Here is a 13,345-nt window from a genome sequence, read left to right as displayed (position 1 = left end):
TGCAAGATTTCTGTGCTCAATGACTTTCCCTGTCCCATTTCTCTTCCTGCAGGTAATAGAGGGAAAGCTGGCTCCATTCCTGGGCAAGGTCATTAAATTTGCCAGCTCTCACGTGTACAGCTGCAGTCTCTGCAGCCAGAAGGGGTTCATCTGTGAAATCTGCAACAATGGAGAGATCCTCTACCCTTTTGAAGATATTTCAACAAGCAGGTACAGAATCTCGTCTTATAAACGTACACCTGAGTGTGTCACATGCAGTCTTATTTGGCCAGATCAGACCAACTTTTAGTCAAGTACTGTATCTCTTGTCTTATCCTGGATCAGATTTCCCTTATTCTTAGAGAATGTTTTTACCCTTTGGTTTTCTATATTTACTTGCAACTCACCTCACTACCTTTATCCAGAATGAGATAACAGAGTTGCAAAGAAACATTGCCTGGCTCTGCCTTATTAGGTAACAAAGAGTGTTCAGATTCAATTTTAGAACAAAGACTGGGGAGGAAGAATCCTCACAACCATTTCAGGGCCAAGTGATAGATGATGGGCAGAGTCTCGGAGGAAGGCCAGAACGGGATGGATTACTAGGAATAAAGCTAGAGGACACCGGTGAACAGCTGTCTGGCTCACCACATGCTTTTATCCACAGAGGCACTGCAGGATAGTGATGAAAGTTTTAGGACCAAAAGAGAGAAAAGTGGGAGTTTATGTGGGATTATTTTTCTAACCAAAGTAATATTTGGGCATCATCACATCTATTGATGGATAGATGATTTTTCCCTCCCACTAACTGGAGAGCAGGGTTTTTACCATTGCTTTTCTTGAATCACAAAATGATACATATCACTTTTCCTTTTATCTGAAAAGCACGATAGAAATACACATTTTTGTGTGTGTGTACACTGGCTTTTTTGGGCATGCATGTCATGGTCCATTTCCCACCCTGCAGGCCTCACTTACACTGTGGTTCAGAACAGAAGGTGAGGCATGGAGCCAGGGAGAGCTGAAGCATGTAGGGCAGAGTTAAGATATTAAGAGTTGACTCAGCCCTTCTGGCTTCTTCTTAAACCCAAAGACTCTTTGTAAACATCCAGGGACTTGGGTTGTTCCCACACATAGAAAGACAGACATATAAACACAAAGACAAAAAAGACACTCTCCAGCCTCCAGTTTCCTGAGTGGCTAGGTACTTAGCTCATAACCTTGAGATTATATGCTAATTAAAAAGGTGCACCACACAAAAACTTAAACAGAAATGTTCATAACAGCAGTATTCATAATAGCCAAAAAGTGGAAACAACATAAATGTCCATGAGCTGAAGAGGGAATAAACAAAATGTGGTATGTCCATGTAAGGAATATTATTAAGCCTAAAAAGGAATGAAGTACTGATACATGCTGCCATATGGATGAACCTTGAAAATATTATGCTATGTGAAAGACCACATATTGTATGTTCTAATTATATGAAATGTCCCAAATAAGCAAATCCACAGAGACAAAGTAGGTTAGTGGTTGTCTAGGGTTTGGGGGAAAGAGAATAAGGCCTACCAATGGATATGGATATTTTTGGGAGATGATAAAAATGTTTTGCAATTAGATTATGGTTATAGTTACATGGTCTTGTGAATACACTGAAAATCAGTGAATTGTATACTTTTTCCCCCAAATGAGGAATTAAAAAGGGTACAGCAATTAAAAGAATTATAGGAAAGTACCATATAAACGACTTCATATCAATAAGCTGTACAACTTAGATGAAATGGATAAATTTCTAAAAAGACAAATTACCAAAAGTGACTCAAGAAGAAATAGAAATATGAATAGACATATAGCAAGTAAAGAAATTGAATTAGTAAATTTTAAATCTTCCCATAAAAAAGGCAAATGGTTTTACCAGTGAATTTTGTTGAATATTTAAAGAAAAAATACCAATCCTTCATACAAGGATAAAGAGGGGCATTATGTAATGATAAAGGGGTCAGTTACCCAAAAAGACATAACACATGAAGCAAAAACTGAAAAAACTGCAAGGAGACACATATGAATAATATATATATGTGTATATATATATATATACACACACACACACACATATATATATCTCCCCATCCTTTTTTCGTTTTTATTGATTTTATTGGGGTGACATTGGCTAATAAAATTATATAGTTTTCAGGTGTACACTTCTACAATACATCATTTGTATATTGTATTGTGTATTCACCATCCTAAGTCAAGTCTCCTTCCATCATCATTTATCCTCCCTACAAATAAATGGAAGCATATACCGTGTTCCTGGATAGGAAGAATTAACATCATTAAAATGTCCATACTATCCAAAGCAATCTATAGATTCAATGCAATTATATCTTCACTATTATAGTTAGAGACTTCAATACCCCTCTATCAGTACTGGCATAACCAGGAGACAGAGAATCAGTAAGCATATAGCTAAACTGCAAAGCATTATCAATCAACAGGATCCAATTGACATCTTTCTCAATTCATGTGGTTCATCAACAACAACAGAATACACATTCTTCTGATGATCACTAGGAACATTTACCAAGAGAGATCACATTCTGGGCTTAAAACACATCTGAACAAGTTTAAAAGCATAGAAATCATGCAAAGTATTCTCTCAGACCACAGTGAAATTAAACTGGCAATCAATAATAAAAAGATGCCTGGAAAACCCCAAAATTTTGGGGAGTAAACAATGTACTTCGAAATAACACAAATTGGTAACTTATACCCTCAAAAAAACCTGCACATGGATATTTATAGCAGCTTAAATAATCACCCCGAACTGGAAATGACCAAATGTTCTTCAGTAGATGGATGGATAAATAAAATGTGGTACAGTTGATCCTTAAACAGCACAGGGGTTAAGGGCTACACATCAGAATCTCCTGGGAGACCTGCTGGTTGTTTTTAACCCTGAGAATCTCTACCTTCAAAGGCTCCCCAGGTGGTTCTGCATCACAGCCCGAAGGTAGTCCTCCTCTAAAGTAGCTGTGGTCATACTCAGGGCTGCTGGTTACTCACAGCCAAAATGACATCAGCACAAATGTCTGTGGGCTCCTGGGGCCTTTACCCAGGAGGAAAGAATTCATGCTGTTGAGGACCCTCAGTTTCTCCCTTGCTCGGATGCACCTCTCCAAGCTTGCACAACCATCTGAGTCGCCTCCTGGACTTGCAGGATAATAATGCTTTTCAGGAACCTGTTGAGCTATTTCTTGATGTTTCAGTTTCCAGTTAAACACTGGGAGCGGTTTATACAAGTCTATAGAAAAGGATAGAAAGAAACGCTAATAAAAGATTTAGTAAAATAAACTTTCACCAGAAATAGAATTGCAGATGTAAAACGTTCATAAAGATGTGCTAAGTTAATAAGTGTGATAAATAAAAATAAATTTGAGTAAGGAGGGTAAATTTTTAAATCTCTATGTAACTGAAATCTTTATGGATGAAGTCGGATGGTGTCTGGGATTTGCTTCATAATAGTCTGACTGTGGGAGAGAGGGGACAGATACGGATAAAAGATCGATCGTTGTTGAAGCTAGGTGATAGGTATACAAAGGTTTATTATACTCTTCTCTCTACTTCTGAGTATGTCTGAAATTTTCCATAAGAAAACGTGTGTAAACAGCTATGTGTAAAAATCTCGGCCGGTTTGGCTCAGTGGCTAGAGCGTTGGCCTGCACACTGAAGGGCCCAGGTTCCATTTGGTCAAGGGCACATAACTCGGTTGCAGGCTCCTCCCCGGCGCGGGCCCTGGTTGGGGCAAGTGCAGGAGGCAACCAATCGATGTGTTTCTCTCACATTGATATTTTTCTCTGTCTTTCCCTCTCTCTCTTCCCCTCTCTCTAAAAACCAATGGAAAAATATCCTCGGGTGAGGATTAAAAAAAAAAATCACAGAAATGAAGTATGTAGTGAATTTCTTACTACACATATCCTTGCCCAGCTTGCTAAATTCAGCCCCTCCGTGTCCTCAGAACATCCTTTGAGATCCAGATATCATTGAACTGAAACTGAATTCAGTTTTTAAAAATTCCACAAGCATTAGAACTACTATCCGATTCTTTCAGGACGCGATTTATTGAGTGCGCTGTGTTTGTGCATCGGGCTAGGCTCGTGAACATGGCGTGCTCCTTGCTCATGAATAGTTGGCAGTCTCCAGTCGGAGAGACGCTCGCCAAGCCATGAGGAAGTTGTATTGAAGTGTGGGAGAAGCCACAGCCAGGGTGTGAACCCGAAGCTCCCACAGGTGGTGTGTCATCAACAGGAATGATGCACATTGCAGATGAAAAAGAAGTTCCACAGTTACTAAGAGCATTAGAGAGCTCTCTCGGACTCTCAAGCACTGATTTAGGTATTTAGTATTCCACTATCCTTGGTTTTAACATGCTTATTTGATTAAGATCATCTATCAAACATTGGTCAACTCTTCAGACTTTTTTCCTTGTTAAATTAATTGTTATACAGGAGGAAACATTACAAATTTGTAATTTAAAATAGAGCCTTAGTAGTAATTTTCAGAACACCATCTCTAGCAAACGAAGAGACTGTTCTGGGATTGTAGGGGGCCTGGCACCAATACTTACTAATACTGCTAGCAATTTACATCCCTCACTTAATCTTATGCCAGCGGCCTGAGGGAAGTTTGACCTTCATTTTAATAACAAGGAAACGCAGGTTCAGGGAAGGTGATTACCTTGGCCCAAGAGATAAGGCCAAAACTTGAACCCAAACATTTAGAACTGTAAAACCCAGGCTTTTTTCATTATACATCACTGTTTCTTCTGGACCTGTAGTCTTCAAACCATGTTTGCAAGCATACCCCCTAAAGAAATTGGGGGTGGGGGTGGAAGTGGGGGTAGGAATGGGACTGTGTGCCTCTCATTAAAGAAGCTTCCCCCAAAACTGTTACTTTGAGTTTTCTTTTATTTGGCACTGTGGAAGTTTCTACACTTCAAGCCCTGAGCCAGCCAGGTTGGGTGGGGAAGGAGATCCCAGCAAGCCTCCCTGGCGGCTGGCGAGGGTGGGCCTGGGGGCCCGGGAGCTGCTTTAGTCAGGGCTACCACCTCCCCTCCGTTCTGAAGGTAACATTGACAGTTTCCTGGGGATGTTCGTTCTTCTCAAGCATAAGTTAAATACATACCTCTTAAATTAAGTAGGAGAACTCAAAAAGCCAAATCTCAAGGTTTTAAATACAATAGGAAGACCCAGAGCTGCAGACTGAGTTAAGACTCATCCAACATTTGCCCTCCTAGAGGACGAAGGCCGAAGTCCAGCGTTAGGAGAGAGAAGCATTCTGCGAACACAGAGAGAAAGTTCCACGTCCTAACCAAACAGAAATGACAACACGGGCCCTCCCTGGTTGAGAATAAGAAACCAGACCTCTAACTTTCCATAATTCGGAATCAGAAGGTTAGACTGGTACTGCTCTAAGATGTAAGGGAGAACGATGAGAAGCAAGAAAGTCGAATAAATCCACAAAATGACCCAGAACATAGACTTTTTTTAATCCTTAAATTGCCTCCCACCCAGCAGCATGCTTTCTGACACCTCTGCAGATCACCAGTCTTCTCTCGTTATTGAGAACATAATGCTGCTTCACACATCCCTGCAAGATGGCATTCCTGAATCTTGAAATGTGTCCAGATCCCAAGTACATAAAGACTTCCTCTTAAAAACACCCAGAGCGCATTTTAACATGGGACTTACAGAATGTGCCAGCTCCCGTGGACCAGTGCCATCCTTTCTGTCTGACGCATTCTTGTGACATACAAATCATCCCTCCAGGTTTCCCAATAGGGAAAACACCCAAGACTCTCTGAGCCCTCTGCCGTCGTCGGCTGTATTTGAATGTGGTCATGCTTCACACGGAATTTGGTGTGTTACATATATGCTAGGCATCCCATAAAAATTTACTGTTTGGTTCAGCTCTCCCAAATATATTGTGAGCACTCATTAAGAACCCAGACAATGTTTTTTAAATAGACTGATTAGTTAGCATTTAAAATGCTTGCACTAAGCGCAGTAAATCAGAGAAAGACAAATACTATATGATCTCACTTATCTGTGACATCTAAAACAACAACAATACACACATACGCCAAAGAAACAAAACCTCAGATACAGAGAAACGGTGGGCGAAACGGGTGTAAATGGTCAAAAGGTACAAACTTCCAGCTGTAAGATAAGTTCTGGGTTGTAATGTACAGAACAGAGACTAAAGATGACAATATTGTACCAGATCTGAAAGATTCCAAGAGAGTAGATTTTCAAAGGTCTCATCATAAGAAAAAGAAATGTGTAACTACTGTGTGGTGATAGATGTAAACTAAACTTACTGTGGGGATCATTTCACAATATACACACATATCAAATCATTATGCTGTTTATCTGAAACTAGTACAACGTTATATGTCAACTTTATCTCAGTACAACTGGGGGCGGAAATACTTGCAAAGATAGAGGAGCATGGTAAAAGTCCGAAGCAACACTACAGCTTTACCCAGAAGGTTGGAGCAACTAACCTACCATTAAAGTATTTCTTGGGCACCAGCCTCAGCCACCCAGGTCAGTGGTCGGCAAACTACGGCTCACAAGCCATATGTGGCTCTTCGGCCCCTTGAGTGTGGCTCTTCCACAAAATACCGACTTCTGCGCATGGGCCACGAAGTTTCAATCGCACTGTACGTGCGTGCCCGCACATGGTATTTTGTGGAAGAGCCACACTCAAGGGGCCAAAGAGCCGCATGTGGCTCGCGAGCCGCAGTTTGCCGACCATGGGCCCAGGTCAACAGCACTCACTTGCCAGAGGGAAGGCATCCACAAAGGTTTCTCCCAGTGTTGGGGGCATCTGCAGCTCAGTGGCCACTCTTCTGAAAGGGTTATGTGGGTTTTTTAAACATTTATCTTTATTGCTGAAAGTCATACAGATGTGCTCTTTGTTCCCATTCCCTCCTCCGGTCCCCTCCTCCCATCGCAGGCCTTCACCACACCATTGTCTGTGCCCGTGGGTCATGCATATTTGCATGCAAGTTCTTAAAGCACTGGGTTCTAGAGAAGCAGACTGAGCATTACCTGCCAGTTTTTCCTTGTGCACATACTTGGCCACGCCCTCTCTGCCTCCGAGAAATCGCCATTGCTCTCAGGACCTTGAACTTATCGGCACCAGACTCTCCCCAATCGAGTTCACATACTCTGACACCACATCAAACCTGCACACATTACAAGAACATTTCCTACACCTCTCTGGTGAGCACGAACATTGGTCTCATGGGAAAGTCCATAGCAAGTGAGTTTCCAACAGGGCTTATCCTCTGTGTTATTTTTAAAACCTACGTTGTCAACTTAGCATACGGAGAAAGAAGGCCTCCAAAGAACTGGCCAGCTCCGGAATCGTCCACCTTGCACTGAAGAACGTGGAGATTCCTCCCAACACACCTGACCTTATGAATCGGTCTTTGTCACTGCATTTCACTGCAATCCCTACCACCTGCCCCTGAGGACCTGGACTTGTTGGGGCACGGACTTTGTTCTTCGCCTTGGCACTGTGTGCCGTCCTCGGAGCTTCATGTACACACGAAGCTTCCGACAGCTAATTGTAGTCAAACCTTGTAAAGGTTTGTTTCAAAAGAGAAAGAAACTGCTTTATTGTAAACTACAGAATGACTTCTTCCCATAGCGGATGCTGAGACACACCGTTTTCTCAGCTCGACCAGAACAGTCCATGCAGAGCTGTGTTTTCTGTGGCCCTCATTCCCTTTAATTTGTGGAGGTGGCTTTGCCTAAAGTTGTCGATTATGTATGTGCCTAGAAAATCATCAACACCCAGATTTGCCAGAAACCTGACAAAGGCTCTTCCATTTTTCTGGGGAGCCAGTTACAGTGTGTCACTTTTTGAACGAGAGCTTCATGTTCAGGCAGGAATTTTTTCGGTGGGGGCGGGGGCAGTAAAACAAAACTCCAGAGGAGGATTGAGAGCATTGCCCAGAAGCTGGTCTGTCCTTGTGGCTTCCTATTTGCTCAACCTCCGTTTTGCTGTGAGTCCTTGCGCAAACAGACTGAATACCTGGATTATGCCCTCATCTGGACTAGAGTACACATACATTACATACCCTTTTCTCACTAATCAGCCTGACACATTCCTTTGTTGGGAAAGGTTCCAAAACAAACACTGTCAGGGCATCTAATTAGCAGGTTTGTGGGCAGAGCTTGGCAGTCCTGTCACATCCTGTTCAACAATAGAGAACAACAGCCTTGGCTCGGCCGGGCTTCAGGGAGGGAACGGCTTCCCTTAAGCATATACACTTTTTTAATGATATTTCCTTTCTGTGGCTTTTCTTGGGAGGCAGCCACTCAGTGAGCGTTGTAATGAGGTGTGGGATCCGCGAAGCCGCGAGAGGGAGTGGGGCCGTGGCGGAGGAAGCAGGAGTCTCCATCCCCTTGCTCTTTCCTCCCTCTGGTATGGAAGGGGGGCACACTGAGGCATTTCTCCAGGGGTGGGAGACAGGACTCCTGCCTGTGTTCTAGAATCAGAAAGGGACAGAGGCGGAGGGCAGTGTGGAGAGCAGCTAGGCATTAGGCACTCGGAGAGGAGAGAAACAGGCCGAGAGCGCCCAGATGTTGTGAGTGACAGCGCAGGCTGGTGACTGACCGGGATGGAGTTCGACTCTTCGACTGCCCGCTCTTCTGTGTATTTGTGTCAGTGAAGGTTTTCTTGGGTAAAAACTCTAGCACAATGCTAGTTTTTTTGGCTTTTAAACTTTGGTCACAGAGTAACTTGGTAAATAACATTTCACCTTGGCCTGGTGGCTCCTACATTCACGTGTCAAAATGTCTCGAATGTCTCACACAGACAAGACTTTTGTGAAACCCTCAGGACTGACCTGACCTTTTATGCCATTAAGCCCCTTGATAAATACGGTGCGTTTATAAACACGGTCTTAGCTGGCGAGGCCACCATTGTTTTTTTGAAACCATTTGGTCACTTGAATAGATGGCTGTCATCTCCACCTAGACACATTTCTTACCAGGCATCTAATTAGGTGTCTGGTTAATATTGTGTTCATCATCTTACCTCTAAACATTTTAGACAACCTAATTTTTTTTGGAGGGGGAATGTTCACCATTGTTTAACTCGTATTTCAACTTTCTAACTATAAAATTAACTAATGTTCACTATAAAAATTTTGAAAAGTACACAAGAGTATAAAGAAAGTTTCTCCAATATATGTATGCATATTATATGTGAGGCCCAATGCACGAAATTTGTGCAAGGGGCTCGGCCCTCGCAGCCCTGGCTTTGTCTGGAAGGTCATCTGGAAGGTTGTTTGGCTGTCTGGTCTAATTAGCATATTACCCTTTTATTATTATAGATATACATATATATGTATTTTGTTTAGTCAACTTGAAATCATATTAAATACATAATTGTATATCCAGCTTTTTTGTCACCTCATATCAGATCCAGGAGAATAATCACATTTCATTTATAAACTTTTATTTTACTGGAAAAGATACAATTAATTGGCTCTAAAATCAGTAAGATCCTTTTAATAAATAAAGGCAGGCTAGCCCACAGAAAGCTCACTGGCCTAGGAATGAAGAAGTCTGCGTGTCACTCCTGACTCTGCCTCTAACTGGCGGTGTGACCTCTCATGAGCCACCGCCTCTGGGTCTGCACCCCAGGCTCATGGCACTGATTGAAGCTCCAACTGACCAAAGGAGTAAGAGCTTTACTTCTGTTTTATTGCTTAGCATTTTGTATTAGTCTTTTTGATAGTTTGTCATAGTGTGTTCAGTAAAGTTGACTGATTTTTGCCAGAATTCACCCAGAGGGAGTAAGATAGAAATTGAAATTGTGAGTCAGTCCATTTGGAAATATTATAAGCTTCCTGAGGAAACTGACTTTGTCTGTTTTGCTCACTGCCCCATCCTCTTCATCTAGAATACCACATAGTAAATGCTCAATAAATCGCCCATGAATAAATGAAGAATTTGCTTTGTTTTAGTTCTTCAAATCTCTACTTAACATGTTTTCTTTTATTTTAAATAGCTTCTAAACTAATTCCAGGGAAACTACTTCAATGTAGACATTACCAAGGTAATGTGACTTTATTGAATGAGTGACAACGCAGCATGTTAGGGACAGATGTGTTTTACTGGCCCAGTGGAAACTTTAATGTCAAAAATATGAGCTTTGCTAAGCTACTCAGATAATTTAATTTTCAGAACATCTCTTAGGTCATTTTTTAGTGTGTGCTTTTTCCTGCCGTATGGGACTGTAAATAAGTAACCTGAAATACACAATAGGCAAGAGAAGGAGTATTTACCTTTGCACACAAAAAAATGTTGACTTTTCAGACTGATCAGTATGTTCTGAAATTAACTGTTTTATGTTTTAGAACTACAAAAGGTACAATCGTATCTTGGTTTTGTCGGTATATGTTTATGATATTTTGAGACTTTTTTTATCCAACTAATTATGGGAGTACAAGTGGTAATATCTTCTTAAAGTTTTTTTAAAAATCCTTTTTGGTTTTATCGCAATATCTAGTGTACGTTATCATAATATTATTAAACCCCTTTAGCATTCTGAATATTAAAACACTCAATGTTGCATTAGGAAGCATCTGCATATGCTGCCTATAGCTACCATCAATAAACTCTGTTCAGTTCGGGCTGCCTTCAAAACACTTCAAATGGAGATAAAGGCCCAGCCCATAGATGTTCACACTCTGTACAAAAGTTGGTATTTGGACTGAATTTATATCAGAGCACAGACCCTTTGTAGAGTCAGAGGGAACTTAGCAATCACTCTCTCATCCCCTCTAACACCCTCCCCTCCCCCAACCCCACTTCCAACCCTTAAGCCCCATCAAGGTCAGCATCCCCACCCAAAACCATAGCCATCGCTAGAGGAAGATTCAGGCTGCTGAATCCAGTGTAATACTCTTTCTGCCTCACTCTTTTTGTCAGAACACTAGCCTGAAATTTGAGGGACCCACAAACCATCTTAGGAGGGCAAAAGACTCCACTGCCTACCTTTCACTGGTCTCGGGTACTTCTGGTGATGGGTGATGGTTTCCAAAGACTGCAGTAGAAACCACTAATTTGAACTGATTTAACTCAAACTGAAAGATCTGATTTGGCCTTGACAGTTAGGACTTTGAAGGATCTTAAAGCCTTTCTCTAAGAGAGATGTTAATACCTTTTTGCTAGAAAGAGAATCCTTGGTGAAGGGAAAGAAAATTTAAATTAAAAGACATAGCTGGAAAGCAGTGTGCATCAATGATTTGGAAGAAAAAGTGCAGAATTGAGAATGAAAAGAGAAGCAAGAAATCCTTGGTGGTAGGGAAGACGGGGGCGGAGGAGAAGGACAGGGTGGAGTGATGGGGAGTGATGTGAATGTCAAAGCAGCAAGTAAGAAAGATGGCTTTTCCCTTCCTCTGACTGCCCTGAGAGCACACGTGAGGTCTACTGTTTAAAAGAGAGCGACCTTAATACTTAGAAAGTACCTACGAGTGGTACTTAACCCTTCTTCCCCACGCCTAGCCCCACCTGAAAGTTTCTTACCTCAGTTTTTCTCACTGAAAGATCTAGAGTTTGCCCAGAGACAATGAAGGAGAAAAGGCTTAGTTGTTGGTCAGCATAGCACATTGCCCACCAGACCTAAGCTGCAGGCTCCCATTGGATTCCCTCCGTGAGTGACCGTGTCGTTGCCTTTGACTTTCCTTCGCTGATATACCAGCATCCAGCCTTCGCCCTATTCCTGTCTTATGAATAAATGTAGTGTTGAAAGAAATAAAATTTTCAGTGACTTCTAGGTGCCTTACCCGTGTATTGCTTGACATAGCATAACTATTTTTATTGCTGTGATTATCAGTTCCATCCAACTTTACTAATATGCAGAGTGGAAACCAAAGTTCCAAAGAGTGTTCTCACTCAGTGAAAGGGGCTGCCAAAGCAAGCATGGTTGCTCACGTCTCCTTCCCTTATTCACTGTTAACATATACCTGCTTTTACGCATTATTGTGATATTTATCCAAGATAATACATGCTTGGCTCATGCACAGTAGGATCATGTTAGTGAGTAAATATTTATACATCATTACACAATTGAACTGTGTTTCTTAATTTATAAACATGTCAACAATCAGGCTATTAATTTAACTCACCAAATTTGCACAATACCTTTATCACTAAATAAAGATGAAAAAAATCTGAGATGTTCAATACATTAAATCTCTAAGCAAAGATTAATCTTTGACCCCCTGGGATGTTTATACAAGTGCATCTGCATCTCATTTTAAATAAACTTTATAAATAAAACTATATAATATAAATTTTAAATAGTTGATTGATTATATACATTCCAAATTTTTTCATTTAACATAAATATGGGCACCAGCATTATATTCAATATAGAATTGATTTCTACAGTTGTTTACATAAGAGGAGACTGTTTTTACCAGATATAAAAATCTATAATAATAAAAGTGTAATATGCTAATTAGACCAGATGTCCTCCCATCCTTCCATAGGACGAAGCTGGGGCTGCGAGGGAAGCCCGGGTCCCAGGTGCCTGCTGGGGGAAAGAAGGCCTACTCTTGCACGAATTTTGTGCATCGGGCCTCTAGTATATTATAAAATACACAGCATAATGTAGGCATCAGAACACACAGATCAATGGGACATGATTTCAGAAGTACAGAAATAGACCCAAGAAAAATGGGATTCAGTATATGAGAAAGGTGTCGCAGCAAATTAGTGAAACAAACTGTGCGTCATTCCACAAAAGGAGCTGGGGCTAGATAGGCTTTTGTAGGAAGAAAAGTGCTGGATTTTGCCATTCTCCTTTCATCAGAATATATCTAGATGGGTCAAATATTTTCATGAAAAACATTTAAGCCCATAAAGTACTAAAATAAAAGATGGATGAATATTTGTATGATCTTAAATGGAGAAGGTCTTTCTAAGCCTAACACAAACCCAGAAGCCATGAAAGTTAAATGCTTTTAAAAACATAAAAAATATTAAACTTTAAAAATTCTATAGATAAAGACAGAGCTAAACAGTAAACTTGGAGGAACATTTTCAACAGATGTGACAAAGTACTAATGTCCTGGATATAAAAAAATCTGTAAAAGTCAGTAAGTATAGTAAAAGTCGATATAAAACAGGCAAGGGGTATAAGCTAATTCTGGAAAAAATATGGAAGTGGCCAATAAATACAGAAACTACTACATATTATTTGGAATTAAATAAAATGAGATTTGTTTATTAGCTTTGAGGAAAAAATAGATATAAAATGTAAAGCCTTATATAAA

General features: G+C 40.8%; 1 protein-coding gene across 4 annotated transcripts in view; it reads left to right on the top strand.

Moving 5' to 3' along the window:
• Positions 1-13,345, top strand: part of PLEKHM3 (pleckstrin homology domain containing M3) — a 164,968-nt gene that overhangs the window by 137,220 nt on the left and 14,403 nt on the right. For all 4 annotated transcript variants that reach the window (XM_023760706.1, XM_006082453.3, XM_023760703.1 and 1 more), the window contains one exon: positions 53-210. In XM_023760706.1, the coding sequence (XP_023616474.1) occupies positions 53-210 (158 nt within the window). The remainder of the gene's footprint in view (positions 1-52; positions 211-13,345) is intronic.

The sequence above is a fragment of the Myotis lucifugus genome, unplaced genomic scaffold (genome assembly GCF_000147115.1).
Source record: "Myotis lucifugus unplaced genomic scaffold, Myoluc2.0 scaffold_3, whole genome shotgun sequence".
In the NCBI taxonomy this organism is placed as follows: Eukaryota; Metazoa; Chordata; class Mammalia; order Chiroptera; family Vespertilionidae; genus Myotis; species Myotis lucifugus.
This window is presented reverse-complemented; position numbering and strand designations above follow the sequence as displayed.